A 22862-nucleotide genomic window follows, 5' to 3' on the forward strand; every position below is an offset into this window, starting at 1 on the left:
GTTGGCCAGGGTAGTCTTGAACTCCTGACCTCAAGCGTCCACCCTCCTCAGCCTCCCAAAGTGTTAGGGTTACAGGCATGACCCACCCTGTCCAGCCTTAGCTGCTGTAGTTTAAAAGGGCAGTGGGATATAGATATACATCCATGAAAAAGATGTTTTCTTTTGTAAGGTTACATGTTACTCCTCACTTTGCAAAACAAAAACCAAGAATTTGTACTATTAAAGTGTAGAAAAGCTAGTATATCTAGACTATTTCAGCTTTTTAATTTTAGATAGAAATGTAAATATTTTATAATAAAAATAGACAATATTTGACTGTTAAATATTACGTGTGCATTAAAAAATACAGTGTTAACTCTTGCTTTTTAGGTCCATGTAATGAGGCTGTGTTTTTGCAGGCACACAACTGTAGAGGATACATTCCTTTGATCAGAGTACATTTGGATAAAGATAAATACCATGTTAATACAGCATTATGTGTTCTGGAGAAGTTCCTTAGATAAAATATTTTTCTTTTCTCCTTGTATCTCTCTTCCACTTTTCTGGTCCCACCCAACTCTTTCTTCTCTTTGCCTATCTCATTTGGCAACATGGTAAAAAAAAAAAAAAAAAAAAAAAACAAAGTATAAAACAAAACAAACTAAAACAAAAACACGAGATGTGGGCTCCAGCCTCAGACCGAAAAATTTTTAGCTGTCTCAGGTGAAACAAGTTGTTTAGCTTTTCAGGTTCTGTAGTTTTAAGTGTGCCCTGTAACTATATTTTCTAACTTCAGAGCTTTTAAATCACCAAATAAGTCAACGTACATAAATAACTTACTGTGTCAAAATTTCTTCAAATATATTCTTGTTTAATCACCCCATCATGTGAAACAAAAATATACTTTTTATTATGATTTGTTTTTTGATTTAAATTTCATATTTTGGTCTTTATTTGTATATAGGCATGTGGGGTGAATTCCACTGTTAAAAACAATTTTTAAAAATGTCCTGCCTCAGTTACACTTTTTTTGTTATTTGATGTGTATATTCTATAGGCCTATGTTCCTATTCTATAGGCCATCTATATTTGATGTGTATATTTGTTATTTGATGTGTATATTCTATGGCTCTAATTTGAAAAGCAAGACAAAACAATCCTTTCCCTGGTAAATCTAATAGTAGTTTTACTAACTACAACAGCTCATATAGAAGGCCCCTGTAGTGAGATAAGGTCACCAAAGAAATTAAATAACTATAACCCATATATTTGGGGCAATATTTAGACTTAGTTTTCAGGGACTAATAAAGCACTTCAATTGGTCTACATATTCCCTGTGCTATCTTGAAAACATGTGATTTGGAAATAAGTACTCTGGGTTCCATTATAGTTTTTAAATTGTGTTCTTCTCTTTTGTAAGAAGTAGAATAAATCACTACCATTTCCATAGGCCTCGTATCACCTAACAGAATGGGTGTTTCTATTAAAGAGAGAGAAATTTCCTGGGAAGAATGGTAAACTCTGAGCCTAAATATAAACATTAGAAATCATTTTTTTGTGTAAGCTGGCAAAAAATAAAATAAGAAAAAAACCCTGAAAAATAAAAAACAAATTATTTTTAATTTCTAATTCCTGCCAAGTTGGTGAATTACCTCAGAATGCTGACTCTCTCCCTTCAAATCTTCTCTAAAGAAACGATAAGATTCCAAGCATGAATAATAACAAAATAAAATGACAACAACAAGGAGTGTAAGAAATGTCTGGGTAGACGAAAAGCTGGCCTGACCTGCTGGTGTGTGTGGTGGGGGGTTGGGTTCTAACTGACAAGGCAGTAGTGACAGAACAGATTTGTCCATTTAAAACATGGCCTGAGCTTTCCAATTGAGAAAACAAAAAGTACAAGAGAGCAAACCCCGAGTAACAAGAAGTTTTAAAATAACAAAAGCAGAGATAGAAATAAGTGGAATAGAAAAACAAAAGTGAGCATTAACAAAAGCAGATTCTCATTCTTCAGTAAGGTTAGCGAGTGAGACTGACATCTGGCAAGAATAATTAAGGAAAAACAAAACAGAGAACGAGGAAATGCCAATACATAGAGTACAAGATGGAAAGGGAAAATATTCTAAAGTCAACACAGGTTAAAAACAGTATCATAAAATATTACAAACAGCTACATCAAATACATTTGGGAACCTAAATAAAATGGATGTGTTCCTAGAAAAACATAAAATATCTGTGATTTCACAGGAAGCAATGGAGAACTTAGTTATACAAACAAGTATTAAACAAGTTGAAACCGCAGCCAAAGCCCTCTTCTTCCTATTTCTTCTTCCTATTTCCAAAACCCAGATCCAGATGGTTTTACAAATGAACTCTTACAAATTTTAGGAAATTGTTAATGTTTCCTTTATTAAGATATTGTCCTTAAAAAATGAGCTTATTCTAAGAGGCTTGTGTAATCTTGACTCCAAAACCAAATAAAGACATATAGTAAACTCATTTTAAAATTTAAGTGAGGGAATAAAAGAAAAGAAAAATAGAATTCCTTTTGCTTTCTGAATTAATTCTAAATAAAATGATATTCAGTCCGATCTTAAGTGTGTTAAAAATAATATCATGATCAAGTAAAATTATTCCAGAAATTTAAAGATGATTTAACATCAGAAAATCAGCTGGGTGCAGTGGCTTATGCCTGTAATCCCAGCCACTCAAGAGGCTGAAGTGGAAGGATCACTTGAGGCCAGGAGTTTGACACTAGCCTGGGTAACATAGTAAGACCCCACCCCTAAAAGTGTAGTATTACCTCAGTTCATACAGAAAAAGCAGTTGATAGAGATCACTACTTAGTTATGATAAAAGCTTTTGTCAAACTAAGAATATAAGAAAAGGTTCTGAGGTTGGTAAAGGTTAAATATAGAATAAGCACCTAATTTATCTTTCAAATTTTCACATTTCAGTTCAGGATTAATACTGCACAAGGTCAATGTCAGCTGTAAAAAGAATAAAATAGGATTGTTTTGGGCAAATTGGCATGAGAAAGGAAGGAGGGAGGGATGGAAAGAGAAAGAGAGAGAAAAGAAAAAGAAAGGAAGTGAACAAAATCTACAGTAAACATTACACCTAATGGATAAAATTTAGTTATAGTTTCTTTGAGGTTGAGAACAGAAAGAAAAGTACTGGAGGTTACATTCAATGCAATAAGGAAAGAAAAATAGGGATTTTATAGATCATAAGCTATAATATAGTCCTGTCATTGTTTTTAATTGATATAATACTGGAAAAAAATAGAATCCACAGACAAAATGTAAGAACACATAAGAGATTTAGATAATTCTATGACTCTCCTATACAAATCCATAGTAGTGATTAACACAAGCAATAGTCTAGTAGAAATTAAAAAGATGATACCATTCACAATAGCAGCAAATCCCATAAAATATCTAGAAATATCTTAAGAACACATAAAAGCCCTATGGAGAAAATTTTAATACTCAAATTGAAGACATAGAAAATGAATTAAAACCATTGAAAGATACTTCATGATCTTGAATTGAGTGATGCTATAAAGTGATCAGTTCTCAAATTTATTTTATTTTCTCTTATTATATGTTATGTTTTTAGAAATGGGGTCTCTCTATGTTGTCCATGCTGGTCTCAAACTCCTGGGCTCAAGCAATCCTGCTGTCAGGGCTTCCCAAAGTGCTAGGATTATAGCTGTGAGCTACTATGTGCGGCCATCCTCAAATTTATATGTTCAGAGCAATCTTGTTTAAAAAAATATTTTTAAGAAACTTGATACACTCATTTTAAAATTTAAGAGAGCGAATGAAAGTCCACACATGTCTAAAATACAAAAAAGAGAAATACTTTATCAAATATTAATAATAAAAAAGTTATAGAAATAAAACTATATGGTATTTTCAGAACATGTAGACTAATGAAACTGAACAGAAAGTTCAGAGAAAGACTCATGTATCTATGAAAACCTAATATTTGATAAAGATGATACTGTAAGTCACTGGATTATTTAAAGATGGCATTGAGAAGAGTGGCCAGCTATTGGCAGACAAATAAATGTGGGTTTCTAATTACCACCAAATGTAAAGGTGAATTCCAGGTAGAATAAAGACAAAAATGTTAAAATAAAACTATGAAATTAAAGAAACAATATGGGAGAATATCTTTGTGACTGATGGCCTGGGGGAAAATTTTAAATTCACAAACTGTAAGGTAAAGTAATAAATTTGATTATAACAAAATTAAGAATTTATCTTACAAGAGAGACATGAATAGTAAGATTAAGAGACAAATGACAGTTCTGTCTCTGTCAAATAAATATCAAAAATGTAAATATCAAGAGATGATATTTATAAATGTTTAAATTTTTTCAAATCTGCAGGAAAAATAAAGATCAATAGAAAAATGGTAAAAAAAAAAAAAGATAGGGAAAATTTTCAAAGAAGAAAACTTTCAGATTTGGAAAATGATGTGAAAATATGCTCCATATCCTTAGAAATCAGAAAAACAATGTGATATTGCTTTATTACTTATTAGTCTGCCAAATATTAGAAAGCAAGGATATAGAAATCCTTGTATCCCACTGGTGAGAATGCACCTCTGCCAAGCCATTAAGTACAATCCTATTTAATGATCACACAATTCCACCCCTGGATATCTATTCCAAAGAAATTGTTATGCAGGTACTAAGGAGACATGCGTGAGGATGTACTTTCCACTTTCTTGTAGAGGTAGAAAATTGGAGGTAATTTGAATATCTATCATGGGTAGACAGAATTCTAAAGTGGTGGTTGCATACTGTGATGTAATGCTTAGGGGTTAGTAACAATGAATTATGTGTAGCAGCATAGATTGATCATAAAAATCAAGTGCTGAGTGAAAAATATTAGAGGATGTGATGTATTATACAAAACCATTTACACACATGAATAAAAACATGGACATGAAATTGTAAATATATATTTTGAAGAACACTTACAGATTTTAAAAATACACATAACCACTGGGCATGGTGTCTCATGCCAGTAATTCCAGCCCTTTGGGAGGCTGAGGAGGGCAGATCACTTGAAGTTAGGAGTTCGAGACCAGCCTGACTAGCATGGTGAAACTCCATTTCTAGTCAAAATATAAAGATTAGCCAGGAGTGAAGGAGTGGTGGTGAGGCCTGTAATCCCAGCTACTGGGGAGGCTGAGGGATGAGAATCGCTTGAACCCAGAAGGTGGAGGTTGCAGTGAGCCAAGATCGTGCCACTGCACTCCAGCCTGGGCGAGAGACTCTGTCTCAAAGAAAAAACAAAACAAAACAAAACAAACAAACAAAAAAACCAAAAACCACACAACTCATTGGAATGACTGCCTAAAGGATGAATGAAAGTGGAAACGGAGGAAATGGACATAGAAAGAAATATATATGTATATTTTGAAAGCAAGTGATGGGCTTTTCAAAGATGAGCGATCATAATGCAGTCAAAGGGATGGGGTATGAATAACTCAGCCTTGTACTCCTCCAGTCAAAACAAGCAAACATTCAGCCTTTTATGTGATGTCTTTTCTGTGACTTAAAGACAGAGGGGTATAAAGTAGTTTCTTGGAGAAATAAAAAATTTACCTGACTCATGATCCATTATAATTCCTTTGTCTAGGAGTCAGTGACTGTTCGAACTATTTTTTAGAATTGACAAATCAAGATAGCTAGGATAGTGGTGCCTATAGAAAGTGGCAAAAGGAAGCCAGTTTGATGGTTAATAAAACTAATGGTGAAAAATATAGGTAAAGGTACATGTAGCAAGATCTTTTCCTAAGAGGTTATGCCTTGACCACCAGAACCTCTCTTGAAAGGGTCTGTTGCTTAGCCTTTCTCTCCTATGGTCCTAATTTCTGTTTTTAATCCCTTTTCTTGTGGGAGCTTCTGCGTCGGTTTACAGAAGCAGAGACAATCTCCCTCCAGCTTTCACCTTCCTGTTTACTCTCCTCAATTTTTCCTATTCCTGTTGTGTGGTAAAAAAGATAAGTGGGAATATGAGGGTTCTGTATTGCACGGCTTTGGAGTGGCAAAGCAACTGGCTCTCCACACTGTAATTCTGAATGCAATTTTCCATGACAGTATTATCATGAATATTAATGTAGGCTTTTATATAATGTGCCTTATGTGTTTAAGCTAATGTAGTCTGGCCTGGGGTTCTAAATCCATATGAAACATTTCACTTGGGTTTCCAGCCTCAGGGCTTTCAAATTTTGGCTGTTATTCACTGTAAAATTTGCCAGAGATGCGAAATGAAGCTTTCTCAAAAGTGATGATTCTAATGAAATATTCGCACTAGAATAAATGAAGTCTGAGAGTAGATGATACAAGAGGAAGGACAAATGAATGAAAGATAAGACTACTCGAGACCTAAAACTACTTGGGTTTTACTGGGGCTGAGTTTGGCTCCCTTCCCCTCTCTACGTCTTGTACCCTTTTGCGTTACTACCTTCCGTCATGGAATGCTGCCGAAAGAAGGCCCTTGCCAGATGATTAGCACCTTCATGTTGGACTTCCCAGTCTCCAGAACTGTGAAAAGTGATTTTTTTCTTTATAAATAACTGAGTCTGTGGTATTCTGTTATAGCAACACAAAAAGGGCTAAGACGAAACATTGGTGCCAGACATTGGCTTGTTTCTGTAACAAATACCTGAAAATGTGGAAGCAGTTTTGAACTGGGTGATGGCTAAAGGCTGGAAGAATCTGGAGGAGCAGGCTAGGAAAAGCCTAGATAGCTGGGAATGGAACATTGAGGATGATTCTGGTGAAGAGTCAAAAAAAAGAGAAGACATGTAGGAAAAGAATGTAACTTCTTAGAGATTACTTAAGTGTCATGATTAGATTGTTGGTAGAAATATGAATGCTAAAGGCCATTCTGATGAGATCCTAGATGGAAGTGAGAAACAAAGCACTGGAAACTAGAGTACAGACCAACATTGTTACAAGGTGGCAAAGAAATTGGCTGAATTATCTCCATGCCTGAGGGCTTTAGGGAAGGCTGAATTTAAGAGATATGTACTAGGATAGCAGAGATTTCTAAGCAAAATATTGAAGGAACTGTGTGGCTACATTTATTTATTTATCTATTTATTTATTTAGAGACAGAGTCGTGCTTTGTCACCCAGGCTGGAGTGCAGTGGTGTGATCTTGGCTCACTGCAGCCTCTGCCTCCCAAGTTCAAGCAGTTCTTGTACCTCAGCCTCCCAAGTAGCTAGGATTACAGGTGTGTGCCACCACACCTGGCTAATTTTTGTATTTTTAGTAGAGACAGCATTTTTTCATGTTTGCCAGGCGGCCTCAAACTCCTTACCTTAAGTGATCCACGTGACTCGGCCTCCCAAAGAACTAGGATTACAGGTATGAGCTACTGTGCCCAGCCTTTGTGGCTACTTTTAACTGCATATAGTAATATATGAGAAAAAGAGAAATTATTTAAAGTTGGGATTTATAACTAAAAGGGAATCAGGGCAAAAATATTTGGGAAATTCATAGCCTGGTCATATAAAGAGTGAAAAGGTCTTTAGGAGAGCAAACCAATGGTGTGTCCCAAGTTACCATTTGCCAAAGAGATTGCCATGAATAGAAAGGAGCCAGGAGCTCATTATTTTAAGTGAAGTAACTCAGGAATGGAAAACCAAACATTGTATGTTCAGAGTCATAAGTGGGAGCTAAGCTATGAGGATGCAAAGGCATAAGAGTGATACAATGGACTTTGGGGACTCGGGAGAACTGGTGGAAGCGGGGTGAAAGATAAAAGACTACACGTTGGGTGCAGTGTACACTGCTTGGGTAATGGATAAACCAAAATCTCAGCAATCACTATGAAAGAACTTACTTATACATGTAACCAAACACCACCTATTCCCCCCAAAACCTGTTGAAATTTAAATAAATAAATAAATAAATAAATAAATAAATGGAGCCAGGTGCTGTTTTTCAAAGCAATGGGTGAAAGACCTCAAAGACATTTGAGAGATTTTTGAGGCTGCCTCTCCCATCACTGGCCCAGAGCAGGACCTTGATGTAGTTTCCAGAGGGGCACCTGCAGGACCACCACTGCTCAGCACGACCTAGGGACTCTGCTGCTGGAATTTCAGCACAGTGTCCCTTGGCCATCCCAAATGTGGCTCAAGTGGGCCTGGGTGCATCTCAACCCACCACTCTGGAATGTACATACCTCAGAAGCATTGGTGGCATTCATGTGGTGTTAATTTTGCAGGTGCACAGAATGCAAAAGCTGTGGGGTCATGGGGCTTCCATCTAGATGTCAAAGGTTATTATGGACAGTCTGGGGGTGCCCAGGCAGAGACTTGTTACAGCAGCAGAGCCACTGTAGTGAACCCCCACCGGGGAAATGCCTAGTGGAGCCATGGGAGTTGGGAAGCCCCAAGAGCCCAGAACTATAGGGCTACCAGTATGCAACTTCTGTTTGGGAAAGCTGCAGGCACAAGACTCCAACCTGTGAGAGCCGCAGCATGACCTACATCCAGCAAAACCATAGGGATGGGTTGGCCAAGGCCTTGAGGTCTCAACCCCTACCCCTGTGTGCTCAGAAGTCAGGACATAGAGTCAAGGAAAACTGTATTAGAGCTTTAACATTTTATATTGTTTTTCTTAATGAGTTTTGGACTTCCTTAGGACCAGTTACGGTTCTTACCTGTTTTACCTTTTTGTAAAGGAATCATGCTTATCTCACCGCATTTTGGAAACTCATAGCTGGTGGGAATTTGCCTTAGGGTGAATCATGCCTTGAGTCTCACCCATATGTGATTTAGATGAGACTTTGGACTTTGGACTTTTGAGTTGGTGCTAGTATGAGTTAAGACATGGGGGCTTGTATTAGTCTGTTTTCACACTATTATTATAAAGACATACCCAAGACTGGATAATTTATAGAGAAAAGAGGTTTAATTGACTTATAGTTCAGCATGACTGGGGAGGTCTTGGGAAACTTAGAATCATGACGGAAGGCAAAGGGAAAGTGTATTAGTTAATTTTCATGTTGCTAATAAAGACATACCTGAGACTGGGTAATTTGTAATGTAAAAGAGGTTTAATTGACTCATAGTTCCACATGGCTGGAAAGACCTCATAGTCATGGCAGAAGGTGAATGGGGAGCAAAGTTACCTCTTACATGGCGACAGGCAAGAGAGCTTGTGCAGGGGATCTCCCATCTATAAAACCATCAGATCTCGTGAGACTTACTCACTACCATGAGAACAGTGTGGGGGAAACTGCCCCCATGATTCAATTCTCTCCACCTGGCCCTGCCCTTGACACATGGGTCTTATTACAATTCAAAGTGAGATTTCGGTGGGGACACAGCCAAACCGTGTTAGGAAGCAAGGCACCTTCTTCACAAGGCAGCAGGAAGGAGAATGAACACAGGAGGAACTGACAAACACATAAAATCATCAGATCTTGTGAGAACACCATGGGGAAAATCCCCCCCCCCCCCCCCGCCACCGATTCAATTACCTCTACCTGGTCTGTCCCATGATACATGGGGATTGGGGGATTAGAATTCAAGATGAGATTTTGGGGGGGGACACAGTCAAACCATACCAGGGCTACTGAGATGGAATGAATATATTTTGCACATGAGAAGGACGTGAATTTTGGAGGCTGGAACAAATGCTAGGCTTGAATGTGACCCTCAAAAAGCATGTGCTGGAAACTTAATTCCCAGTGGAACAGTGTTGGGAGGTGGGGCCTAGTGGGAGGTGTTTAGGTCATTAAGGCTGCACCCTCATGAATGGCCTAACACCAATTATGAAAGGGCTGGAGGCTGCAAGTTTGGCCTCTTGCTCTTTCACCCTCTCAACTCTCTTGCCATCTGCTGGGGGATGGTGTAACAAGAGGGCCTTCATGAGATGCCGAAGTACCTTAACATCAGAATTCCCAGCCTCCAGAACTGGGAGAAGTAAATGTCTTTTATAAATTAGCCAGTCTGTGGTATTTTGTTATAGCAACACAAAGTAGACTAAGATAGGGGCTCCAGAAACACCCCCATGATGTGTAAGGTAAGACTTATTTGGGAAGATATTCTAACTCACCATGGTAGGCTGAACAATGACCTCCTTACTCCACCCTGCCTAGCCCTCCCCACCCCAAACATATCTATGTCCTAATCCTCAGAACTTGTGACTGTTACCTTATATGGCAAATGGAGACTTTGCGGATGTGACGAAAGATCTTTCCATGGAGACATTATCCTGGGATATCTGAGAGGACTCCATAAAACCATAAGGGTCTTCATAACAGGATGGCAGGAGATCAGAGTCAGTAGTAGGATATGGAATGACAAAGCAAGAATTGGTAGACATACAAGGATGAGGCCACGAGCCCAGGAATGCAGATGGCCTCTAGAAGCTGAAAAAGACAAGGAAAGGGATTCTTCTTTGAAGCGTCCAGAAGGAATGGATCCCTGCTAACCCTTTGGTTTTAGACTCTCAGCACTGTAAAGCAACACATTTTTATATTTAAAGCTACTAAATTTGTGGTAATTTGTCATAGCAGCCATAGGTAACTTAAACACATACTGACTTCAAATGAATCTTTTAATCTGTCTGTGATACATTATATTTTTCCAAAGATAGTTCAAAAATGTCTCCCATTCCACATACCCTTCTGCAGTGTCATTTTGCCATATCCTGATCAAGAGGTAGAATAAATCCTGCACCCACACCCTACCCTTTGAATCTGGGTGGACCCTGGGACCCCTTTGATCAATATAATATGATAGAAGTGATACAATGTCCCATAACTGCCATGGCAGCTGGCTTTCTCTCTCTTAGAAGTTAGCTGTCATGAAGGAAGTGCCACTGTAAGACCAGCACGCTAAGGGAAACACCCACACGGAGAACTCTGAAGCATGATCTGTCATATGGGAAGAGAGATGCCGAAGAACATTAGCTCCATCTTGGAAGCAGTCCCCTGCCACAGCCATCCTGGTTGACTCCATTGGCAGCAGAGACAGACAACCCAACCAAACTCTGCAAATATTTGACCCACAAATCATGAGAAAAACACAATGATTATTTAGGCTACTAATTTTGGGGGTGGTTTGTTACTCGGCAAAAGCTAAGTAAAACACCATCTTTTTTTTATAGTAAGTCAGTGACTGTCTGAACAATGAAGTAATACATATAGTGTCTTTAATGCCTGTTAAGAAATATATTTTTTGGCACTAAGTAACTTCTAGTTACCTTAAAGTTGCAAAGTATTTCATCTTTACAATTCCAGCTGTCATTTCTTAGTTTCCTAGCAATATCTACCAGGTTGCTATATCTGATTTCACAGGGCTGGGGTGAAGAATGAAGGGAATGAAGTAAACCTGTTTTGTAATATAGAAGCATTATACAAATATTATTGTATTAATCTCAGGTCAACATTAGAAGAATTGGAAGTAGCCTGTAGCAAGTAGAAACACGAACTGATTCTATTGACTTAATTATATATACTTTCTAAATCAGACTCTGGTCAATAGATTTGAGAGTAACATCTTGTTTCTGCTATGGAATTAAAAACATATATGACAATGAATTTCTGTGCTAAACCAATTTTTTTCACTTCTGACTTTAAGGTTCTTCTCCAGAGAAAATAAGCTGTCACAGACCTATTTTTTATGATTCTGTATCTGTTGCCATCTTGCTTGTAGATTTTTAATTTTGCAAAAAGGTAGATGGAAACGTTTAGTGTTGCATTTTGAAGGCTGAATCTTGTGAATCCACAGGAGCATAAATATTTTACCTCTTGGGACAGTTCCTACCATGAATTCAGATCAAGTATGTGTGTCTAAGAAGATTATGCTTGTTTTTCTTTTCAGTTTGTCTTCGCTCTTTTCAAACTGGGTTATTCACTGCTGCACGCCAGTCAACTGATGCTTCTTATCCTGACCTGAGAAGCTGTGTCAATGGTAAGCACTTCTACCATCTATTGAAAAAACAAAACAAACACTCCGTAGGTAAAGTACACGCATGCTAATGTAAACTAATGTTTCAAAATCGAGAAATGATCCTTTGACGGGTTGTATGTCCAGCAAGGAAATATTTTCAAACTGCATTTAAAATACTTGTTTGTGGTTGTAAATGCCGCTGTATTACTCAAAATGAATTTTTTTGCCTAATGTTTAAACTGAACAGGGTTCTTTGTTTTAGTAAGCTTTAGATCATCAGCTTCAGCATTTGTATTCCCAATGGCTTTATTTTGGCTGTTGTTGCATAATCAAGTAGTGTGACTAAATGTTACAGTAGGTTAATAGCTCAAAGTGGAGCCACGTTTATTCTGCTAACTTTCTGGCATTGATAATATAAACGTGGAAGACGTTATATGAATCAAATTAGCTTTCTTGCTCTGAAGTTCACAAGGGACCTAATGATAATTCTGGTAGATTATTTTTGACTCTTTGTTGGGAAATTGGTAAATTAGTAAAAGCAAACGGTGCAACCACAGATATAAATTGTGATGTTTGTTCAGAGAATATTTTACATCCAGCATTGACATTCTCTAGATATTCATTTAACTGTGTTTTTCTCTAATTTAAAGTGCTTGTAATTACACAGGTAGAACAGTTTGTCTGAACACGTATGTTTAATTATTTAATTCATGCTTTATCTTTTCTTAAAATTTTCCAAAGAACAGAAGAATAATAATTTCGATAAAAATTTTCTGTTAGTTTGTTTTCTATGATTTTTAACTGATACCTAATGTATTGCCACGTTTCAAAAAACTTGATCCTATGAAGACTTTTAAAAAAAATTGTGGAATTAATTAGGCATTATCTAGATTGGTTATTTATTAAACAACAAAAATTTTCTTTGACTAACATATGCAAAGAGATAGAAATATTGGCAGTATTGGGAGTATTGGAAGTATTGGAAGGATGGGAAGAACATGTACGGTTGATTGGGAAGTTGAGAAGCTGGTGTGCAAATGTGCAGAAACCAAGGGACTATTGCAGTGTGTCATGAGGGGACAGAAATTACAAATAAAAAACAAATGGCATGTCATTTGCCATATTGATAAAGTGCTTTGATATTTTAGGAAGAAAATAAACAAGGCACTATAATTGATTTTTACTTGTACTTTTTTTTTTTTTTTTTTGGACAAGCTCTTACTCTGTTGCCCAGGCTGGAGTGCAATGTTGCAATCATGGCTCACTGCAGCCTCAACCTCCTGGGTTCAAGCAATCCTCCTGCCTCAGCCGCCTGAGTAGCTGGAACTATAGGCACATATCATCACTCCTGGCTTATTTATTTATTTATTTATTTATTTATTTATTTATTTATTTATTTATTTATTTTTGAGACGGAGTCTTGCTCTGTCGCCCAGGCTGGAGTGCAGTGGCCAGATCTCAGCTCACCGCAAGCTCCGCCTCCCGGGTTTACGCCATTCTCCTGCCTCAGCCTCCCGAGTAGCTGGGACTACAGGCGCCCGCCACCTCGCCCAGCTAGTTTTTTGTATTTTTGGTAGAGACGGGGTTTCACCATGTTAGCCAGGATGGTCTCGATCTCCTGACCTCGTGATCCGCCCGTCTCAGCCTCCCAAAGTGCTGGGATTACAGGCTTGAGCCACCGTGCCCGGCCTAATTTATTTTTTATAGAGATGGGGTCTTGGGTATGTTGTCCAGGCTGGTCTCAGACTCCTGGCCTCAAGCAATCCTCTTACCTGGGCCTCCCAAACTGCTAGAATTACAGGCATGAAACACTATTCCAGGCCCTACTTTGTACTTCTTAATATTGCTCTTTTTCTCTGGTAATATTCCTTATTTTAAAATCTATCTTATATTAATATAGTCACTCTGGCTTTCCTTTGATTAGTGTGTTTATGGTTTACTTTTCCATCCATTAACTTTGAACATACCAGTGTGTTTATATTTCAAGTGAGTTTCTTTTGGGTCTTGCTGTTTTCTCCAATCTGACAATGTCTGTCTTTTAACTGGAGTGTTAGACTATAGACATTTACATTTAATGTTACCATTGATGATGGTTAAAGTCTATTAATCCCATCTGTTCTTTTTTTTTTTCTTTCCCTCCTTTTTTTTTTTTTTTTTTGCGGGTGGGCGGGGGCCTGGAAGTTGATTACATTTTTCCATTTTGTCTCCTCTGTTATTAATTATGCTTCTCAAACTTCTTTTACTCATTTCTTTTCTTTTCTTCTTTTCTTTCTTTTTTTCTTTTGGTCAGGATCTCACTCTCTAGCCCAGGCTGGAGTCTGCTGGGGTGATCATAGCTCACTGCAGCCTTGAACTCCTGGTCTCAAATCCTTCTTCCTTTCTGCCTCAGCCTCCTTAGTAGCTAGGGCTGCAGGCATGTAGCACCATGTCCAGCTAATTTTTAAATTTGTTTGTAGAGATAGGGCCTCACTTTGTTGCCTAGATAGTTTTGAACTCCTGGCTTCAAGTGATCTTTTTACCTTGGCCTTCCAAAGTGCTGGGATTACAGGCATGAGCCACTGTGCCAGACCTCATTTCCTCTATTTTTTTGTGCTGTTTCTGCCTTACATTTTAATATTATACATTATAAACTCCATGATATGTTAATTTATCAATAGCTTATCAAATGAGAAAATATTGTTTTATTGTGTTATTTATTTATTTTTGAGACAGAGTCTTGTGCTGTCATCTAAGCTGGAGTGCAGTGGCACAATCTTAGCTCATTGCAACCTCTGTCTGCTGGATTCAAATCATTCTTGTGCCTCAGCCTCCCAAATAGCTGGGATTACAGGCCTGGCTAATTTTTTTGTATTTTTGTGGAGACAGGGTTTTGCCATGTTGCCTAGGCTGGTCTCAAATTCCTGGCTGCAAGTGATCCACCCACCTTGGCCTCCCAAAGTGCTAGGATTACAGGCATAAGCCATTGGCACCTGTCCCAGAAAACATTGTTCTATATTTTCTCATATGTTTACCATTTCTGGCATTCCATATTCTTTTTTATAGATCCACATTTCCATCTGACAACATGTTCCTTCTGACTGAAGAAATTCCTTTAACATTTCTTATACTACATATCTGATGAAGATGGATTTTCTCTTTTTTTTTTTTTTTTTTTTTGAGACAGAGTCTCGCTCTGTCACCCAGGCTGCAGTGCAGTGGCACAACCTCAGCTCACTGCAAGCTCCATCTCCCGGGTTCATGCCACTCTCCTGCCTCAGCTCCCCGAGTAGCTGGGACTACAGGTGCCTGCCACCACGCCCAGCTAATTTTTTGTATTTTTCGTAGAGACAGGGTTTCACCCTGTTAGCCAGGATGGTCTTGATTTGCTGACCTTGTGATCTGACTGCCTTGGCCTCCCAGAGTGCTGGGATTACAGGCGTGAGCCACCGTGCCCAGCCTTTCTCATATTTTTTAATTAAAAAATAGTATATTGCCTTTATTTTTGGGAGATATTTTTATTGGGTAAAGACTTCCATATTGATAGTGTTCCATCAGTATGTCAAAGGTGTCTCTCCATTGTCCTTACACTTGAATAGATGCTGATGGGAAAACTACTGTTATTCTTAGCTTTTTTTTTCTTCTATGTATGCACTGTGTTTTAGATTTCTCTTTTTCCCTGGTTTTCTCTAATTTGATATAGTATTTTTAGGTTTATCCTGATTGGTGTTTAGTGGGCTTCTTGGATCTGCGTGTTCATAGTTTTCATCAAATTTAGAAAATGATTTACTATTATTTATTCAAATTTCTTTTTTCTTTTTCCCTGCTATCTTTCCTCTTCTCTTGGAATGTCAATAACATGTATTAGGCCATTTGATATTGTTTAACAAGTCATTCATGCTCTAATTATTTATCAGTTTATTTATGTATTTATTGTTTTTATACTTCTTATCTGTCCTTCCTTAATTTTGAATAGTTTTTATGTCTTCAAGTTCACTCTTCTTTTTTTCTCCCATGGATAATTTACTTTTAATCCCATTTACTGTATTTTTCATTTTATATAGTCTATTTTTCATTTCAATAAGTCCCATTTGGATCTGTTCCACATCTGCTATTTTATTTTATTTTTTTCATCATGCCTATATTTACTACGGGAACATGTGGAGTGCACTTAAAATAATTTTATTTATTTATTTTTCTGATTTTTGGTCATCTCTTCCATTTTAGATATATTTTCATCTACTGATTTTTCTCTTGGTTATAAATTTTTTTCTTGTTTCTTTACATGCCTATTATTTTCTTAATTTAATTTAATTTTACATTGTACTTTATTTTATTTGGATATAAGGTCTCACTGTTACCCAGACTGGAGTCCAGTGGTATGACCATAACTCACAGTAACTTCAAACTCCTGGTCTCAAGCTATCCCCCTACCTTAGCCTCTCAAATAGCTGGGACAACAGGCATGGACTACCACAGCTGGGGAATTTATTTTTTAAATTAATTTTAAAGATTACATCTCACTATGTTGCCAAAACTGGTCTTACCTCCTGGCCTCACATGATCCTCCCTCATCTGCCTCCCAAAGTGCAGAGTGAACCACTGCATCTGACTCCTACTTACTTTTAATTGTTTACCGAACCAAACAAACAATACTATTCTCAGCATAAATCGAAAAAAAGAACTTGGAACTCTCAGTTTGGGCTAAGATGACGTAACAGGGACCAAGTTTATCCTCCTGCCTTAAATAAGTAGAACTTCAGTCTAAGTGTATAAAATAATGGTTTTGGACACTGGAGAACAGGAAGCAGAACACTGTGACTCCTAAGGAACAGAAAATAAGCTTACAGCTTATGTTGCTGGGTCCTGGATTTTCTTGTCTTCTTCCAAGTAGTGTTTGATTTTGTTGTGGCGTTTAAGTAACTTATGTGGAATACATTAAAAACAAATCATTTGAGTTTTGATTTTAGGCTCTGTTAAGGCAATCCGGAGTAGCCATTAGCTTAAAACTAATTTAGCCTCAATAATAAGTCTACATCCTTGTGAGGAGTCTGCCTGATGCCCTTTGTACTATGAAATAATTTAGGTCTGGGTAGTCTAAAACAAACTATCCCTATCCCTCTATGAGCTCTGGACATTTTCCTGTGCAAATCGTCATTCAGCCAAAGACCCTGGGGGATCTTTTTGCAGATCTCCGGAGACTCTCTTTCTCTTCTCTCTCTCTCTTTCTCTCTCCCTTTCCATACGCACACGTGTTTTTCCCTCTCTCTGCCTTTATAGTACTCTGAGCAGCAAAATTCCAATTTGATCTCCCCAAACTCCAATATTTGTTTTCTCAACCCAAGGAGACCACTGGGCTCTGTTTGTGTTTCTTGCACTGTTGCATAGAAGGTATCTCCAGGCAGGAATGTGGTCCAATTGTAGGTCTCAGCTTGTTTATTTTCTTTTCCTTAGGAATCATGATGTTCTCCTTCCTGTTCTCCAATGTTTGAAAAACAATTGTCTTACATAGTTAGACTGAAGTTCTACTTATTTAAGGCAGGAAGATAAATCTGGTCCTTGTTGCATCATCTTAGCCCAAACTGAAAGTTTTAAGTTCTTTTTTTCTTTTTTTCTTTTCTTTTCTTTCTTTCTTTTTTTTTTGACAGAGAGCCTTGCTCTATCACGATCTTGGCTTACTGCAGCCTCTGCCTCCCAGGTTCAAGCAATTCTTGTACTTTAGACTCCCGAGTAGCCAGGACTACAGGAGTGTGCCACCATGCCCAGCTAAGTTTTGTATTTTTAGTAGAGACAGGGTTTCACCTTGTTGCCCAGGCCCCCAGTGATCGGCCTGCCTTGGTCTCCCAAAGTGCTGGGATTACAGGTGTGAGCCATCATGCCTAACCTCTTTTTTCTCTTAATGTTGAGAATAGCATTGTTCTGTCGACCTCGTGGGATTGTTCTAAGGTTCAAATGAGGTAATATATTTGGAAAAATATCTAAATTACAGTTATGAAATATTGTATATATTTGCAATGTAAAAGTAGTGTTATGGGATCTTTGGGGTGTTGCTTTTCTGTCTAGAAACTTCTGTAGCCATTAGTGCCTTTGCCCGAGTTCTTGTCCTGCATCCATGAAGAGTGAGGTATGCAGAAAAGTAGAGAGTGAGCAAGATGAACAGGAGCTTTACTGAGCATTAGAAGAGCTCAGAGGACACCCTCAGTGGGTAGCTCATCTCTGTAGGCAGGTTGTCCCATCAAGTGTTCAGCTCTCAGTGGAGAGGAGGCTTTGAAGCAGGTGGCTCCTCTTTGTAGCCAGGTCATCCCATTGTCTCTGCAGCTCTCAGTAGAGAGGAGCCCTAGGGTGGGTGGCTCCTCTCTGCAGCTGGTTGTCCCATCAGCAGCTCTCAGCAGAGGAGGGCCTGGAGAGCGTGGTTCTTCTCTGCAGACAGGTCATTCGATGTCTGCAGCTCCCAGTAGAGAGGAGGCCCTGGAGATGGTAGCTCCTTTCCGCAGCTAGTTGTCTGTATATCTGTTCTGTTCTGGCTGAGTCTAGGGTTTTTATGGTCTTCAGAGGGGGAAAGTGCGTGCAGACTGGTCCATGGGCTGCCATGGGTGGGCCTGGGAAAAAGCACCAAGAGTTCCCCCTTCAGTCAGCAGGGCTGGCAGCCCAGCCCACAGGCCTCAGGCCTTTCCCAGCCTGAAGGTGGGACTTCATGGGGGATCCACCCTTTTCCACACAGGCAGCTGTCTACCTCCTGCCACTGTTCATGGCACCCAGGCTCTTTGTGCCAAGGGGGTGCCTGCAGGCCAGCACTGAGCTGCCCTCAGCACCCCCGTCAGCTCCCTTCCCATGCTTGTTGGAGCCCAAAGACTGGAGGGGGCAGGGGGCTGGCATTTTAGCACTGCCCTGAGCTTATGTCCACCTGGCTGGGCTGCAACAGCAGCCGGCTTCAGCCCCAACCTTGTTCCATGACCAGAGTGGGTGCCAGCAGTGAGGAGAGACCAGGAAGCAGGAGCAGGCACTTCTGAGCCTGTGGTGGGCACAATGGGCCTTCCCAGGCCCCCATGAGCACAGAGATGCCCAGGTTTACAGCCAGGCTTGGGCAGCTGCAGCTGCACTCAGGAGGCTCTTGTCCCACCAGTTTGGAAGGGGTGGGGCTCCCCCTTGTCCTTGGCTTTCACCAGCTCTGTGGCGCGTGCAGCCCCAGCCATGCCTCTTAGATCAGAGTGGATGCCTGCTGCAGGGAGAAGCCTGGAAGCGGGAGCAGGCCCCCCAGAGCACAGAGACACCCAGGTCCAGAGCCACGACAGGGAAGCTGCAGTAGCATCTGGGGAGTGTGGGGCTCCTACTTGCTCTGTGGAGTGGGAGACCCTGGCCCACCTCACTACTGCAGCTGGCATCTTGGCAGCAGCCACTCTAGATGGGCCACTGCTGCCATCTGTAGTTTATTTTTACAAAATAATTATAAAGATTTACCTAATGGACTCACTTTTTAACTTAAGAAAAGTATTATTTAAAGGAAGGAGTTGTGCTTTTTTTTTTTTTTTTTTTCCCAATGGTTCCAGGCTTCAGGATTTTTGTTATAGTGCACACAATTTTCTTTTACCATGACATGAGGTAAAAAAAATAAATAGATGTCTATTTCCTTCAGCCATTCCAGACCAGTGTAGCCCTCTGCCATGCAATGAAGATGGATATATGAGCTGCAAAGATGGAAAAGCTTCTTTTACTTGCACTTGTAAACCAGGTTGGCAAGGAGAAAAGTGTGAATTTGGTATGTATAATAACCCCCGCCCCCCAGCTCATCAGGATTGGTCTCCTGAAAAGTTCTCTGCAGGTTATATTACTTTAAAAATAATTTGTTTTTTTCCTGTTTTAGATATAAATGAATGCAAAGATCCCTCAAATATAAATGGAGGTTGCAGTCAAATTTGTGATAATACACCTGGAAGTTACCACTGTTCCTGTAAAAGTGGTTTTGTTATGCTTTCAAATAAGAAAGACTGTAAAGGTAAGAGCAGGATGGTAGAATTAAAGCACATTTATTGTATGAGAATAATCCCAGTTAGAGAAATTTTAGTAGCAAATTTTTGGAAAAATGATTGTAAGTGCTTATACTAACACATTTTTATCCACATTGAAGCCTTGTGATACTGCGGAACTGCTTTTTAGTTTTTGTTTCTTTTTGAGAGATAGGGTCTCACTCTGTCTCCCCGGCTGGAGTGCAGTGGCTCTATGATGGCTCACTGTAGCCTCGACCTCCCGAGCTTAATTGATCCTCTGACTTCAGCCTCCCAAGTAGCTGGGACTACAGGTGCATGCCACCATGTCCAGCTAATTTTGTTTTGTATTTTTTGTAGAGATGGGGTTTCACTATGTTGCCCCAAGTGATCTTGAATTCAAGTGAGCCTCCTGCCTCAGCCTACCAAAGTGTCGGGTTTACCGGTGGGAGCTCTGTGCCTGGCCTGCATTTTAGTTTACAGTACTGATAACGTGACTTTTTAAAATTTTCTCATTGTATGTGCGTGTACACACTTGTGTGCATGTTTCAATAAGGAAGTTCATTATAAAATGACATTTCAATGCAAGTCTTTGCATGCTACAAACTTTGCAAAATCATTGTTTATCCTCTGTCTTCAGACATTATATTTTTTATTTTCTTCTAGGAAAATAAGTAGCCATAGAAAGAAATCCACTGTGATAACCTCTTCCATTGTATTTTATTTTTCCTTTTCAGAAATACTTTTCTGATTTCCAATATCAACCCTTCATCTGGCACCTCATTTCCTGTTGTGGTTTTGGGAAAGAAAAGAAGATCTAGTTTCTTTCTCTTTCTGCCTTTAAGATCATATCATTGGTCATAACTCGTTTTTCTTCTTCAGTCTTAAATATTCCCTGTTAGTTTAGCTTTCTAACAAGTCATTTTACTAGTGTATTTCTTTTATTTTTCATTGTTTTCCTATCCCTACATTTTGACTTTTTTTTCTCTCTGTGTACTGTCTTTCAATTTGGCTGTGTTAATGCTATGACTAAATCTTCAAATATTCATAGCAGGTGTGTGGATGACTAAAAGCAAGATTTCCCACCTGGACTTAAAATTTTCCTTTAGAAACTGGATACAATTAATATCAACATTCTCTCCTCCACTACTTTTTTTTTTGTTTGTTTTGCTAAAATGTTAAAAAAAAAAAAAGGAAGTTAAAATGTGAATTTCTTGTTCAACTCTTTATTTTATATATGTTTCGGTAAAGCCCTACATTGGATTCGTATTCAAATCATCTATCTCTTACTGAATAGCAGTATTTAATATGATAAACTTTAGTATTATTTAAACTGCAGTTAAATGACTCTAAAGTGAACACATTAAAAACAAATTCTTCTAAACAGTTACCCAATGTGTGACCATGTATCTTTCTTATCTGCCTATTTGAAGGTCTGTTTGAGTTTGGATTTTGAGACTATTTAGAATAAGACTGTCATTAGAACATGAGTTATAGAAAAACCATCACAATGCTGGATACCATATGCATTTTATAAACAAATAGTACCCATTGACACTTCTACACTTAAATACTTTAATAGTCTCTTTCTAAAGAATTTTTGTTTTTATTTATTTATTTTTTAAGATAGGGTTTTGCCTGTCACCTAGGCTGGACTGCAGTGGAATGATCTCAACTCAGTACAGCCTCGATCTCCTGGGAGGTCCTCCCACCTCACTCTCCTAAGCAGCTGGGACTACAGACATGCACCACCATGCTGGCTAATGTTTGTAGCTTTTGTACAGATACAGATGGAGTTTTGCCACATTGTCCAGGCTGATCTCAAATTCTTGGGCTGAAGTGATCCATCCACTTCAACCTCACAAGGTCATGGGATTACAGGCATGAGCCACCACACCTGGCCAAATTTGTGACTTTTTAAAAACTCAGAAGTATTTTAAATTCTTATCCACTCAGTTAATACACACATATATGTGTAAATGATTACAAAAGTGCTCTTATTAATAGGAATGTTCCTGATGACCACATCTGTTCTTATATTTATTTGCATTATTGTTTACCCATGATATACAGCCAGGCGTAGTGGCTCACGCCTGTAATCCCAGCACTTTGGGAGGCTGAGGTGGTCAGATCACAAGGTCAGGAGATCGAGATCATCATGGCTAACACAGTGAAACCTCGTCTCTACTAAAAATAGAAAAAATTAGCCGGGCGTGGTGGCGGGCACCTGTAGTCCCAGCTACTCAGGAGGCTGAGGCAGGAGAATGGTGGAAACCCGGGAGGCGGAGCTTGCAGTGAGCCGAGATCACGCCACTCACTCCAGCCTGGGTGACAGAGTGAGACTCCTCCTCAAAAAAAAAAAAAAGAAAAGAAAAGGAAATTGGTCTTTTCACTGCCCCTTGTACACCCAGGTTGTAATCACAAACCACAGCTCATCTGCTAAGAGGGCAAGCGTGTTTGCCCTTCTCTGATTCCCCACGAATAAGCCACACACAATTTCAGATTCTGTTCAGGATGCCTAGACGGCTCTGTGTCCCAGGTGACACGCAGTCACCTGGCAGTCCTGTGAGGAGTCTCCTCTGAGGTATATCATCCCTCCCCAGAATAAGTCTTCTGAGGATGGAGCTGTGCCCATTTTACCGATGCAGGAATCAGAGCACCTCTGTTTTCCTGTGGATGATGCCTAAGAAGACTAGGGCGGTATTTGATCATCAGCAGGAAGGAAGGGCTCTTGGGGAAGCCGACCTGCTGCTACTGACTTCATTTGGGGCTTGAGGTTGTTAGTTTCTCTCTCTGCATCTGTTTCCTCTTGAGGGAAATTGACCAACCCCACCTGCTCACCTAGTAACCGAGTACCCCTACTTTTCTAAGAAAAAGAGAATGAGTTACTATTTATTATTTATTAGTTTTTTCCTCTTCTTTTCTCTGTTTCCCCCTGTTCCTCATTTCCTACTTAGCCCTTTAGAAATGCAATTATAACTTGACCAG

The 22862-nt window shown here is 39.1% G+C and overlaps 1 protein-coding gene across 2 annotated transcripts in view; it reads left to right on the forward strand.

Annotated features, from left to right (window-relative positions):
* Nucleotides 1–22862, forward strand: part of PROS1 (protein S) — a 100860-nt gene that overhangs the window by 46812 nt on the left and 31186 nt on the right. For both annotated transcript variants that reach the window (XM_023216050.3, XM_023216051.2), the window contains exons 4-6: nucleotides 11848–11937; nucleotides 19526–19648; nucleotides 19754–19885. In XM_023216050.3, the coding sequence (XP_023071818.2) occupies nucleotides 11848–11937; nucleotides 19526–19648; nucleotides 19754–19885 (345 nt within the window). The remainder of the gene's footprint in view (nucleotides 1–11847; nucleotides 11938–19525; nucleotides 19649–19753; nucleotides 19886–22862) is intronic.

The sequence above is a fragment of the Piliocolobus tephrosceles genome, chromosome 2, assembly GCF_002776525.5.
Source record: "Piliocolobus tephrosceles isolate RC106 chromosome 2, ASM277652v3, whole genome shotgun sequence".
NCBI classification, from domain to species: domain Eukaryota; kingdom Metazoa; phylum Chordata; class Mammalia; order Primates; family Cercopithecidae; genus Piliocolobus; species Piliocolobus tephrosceles.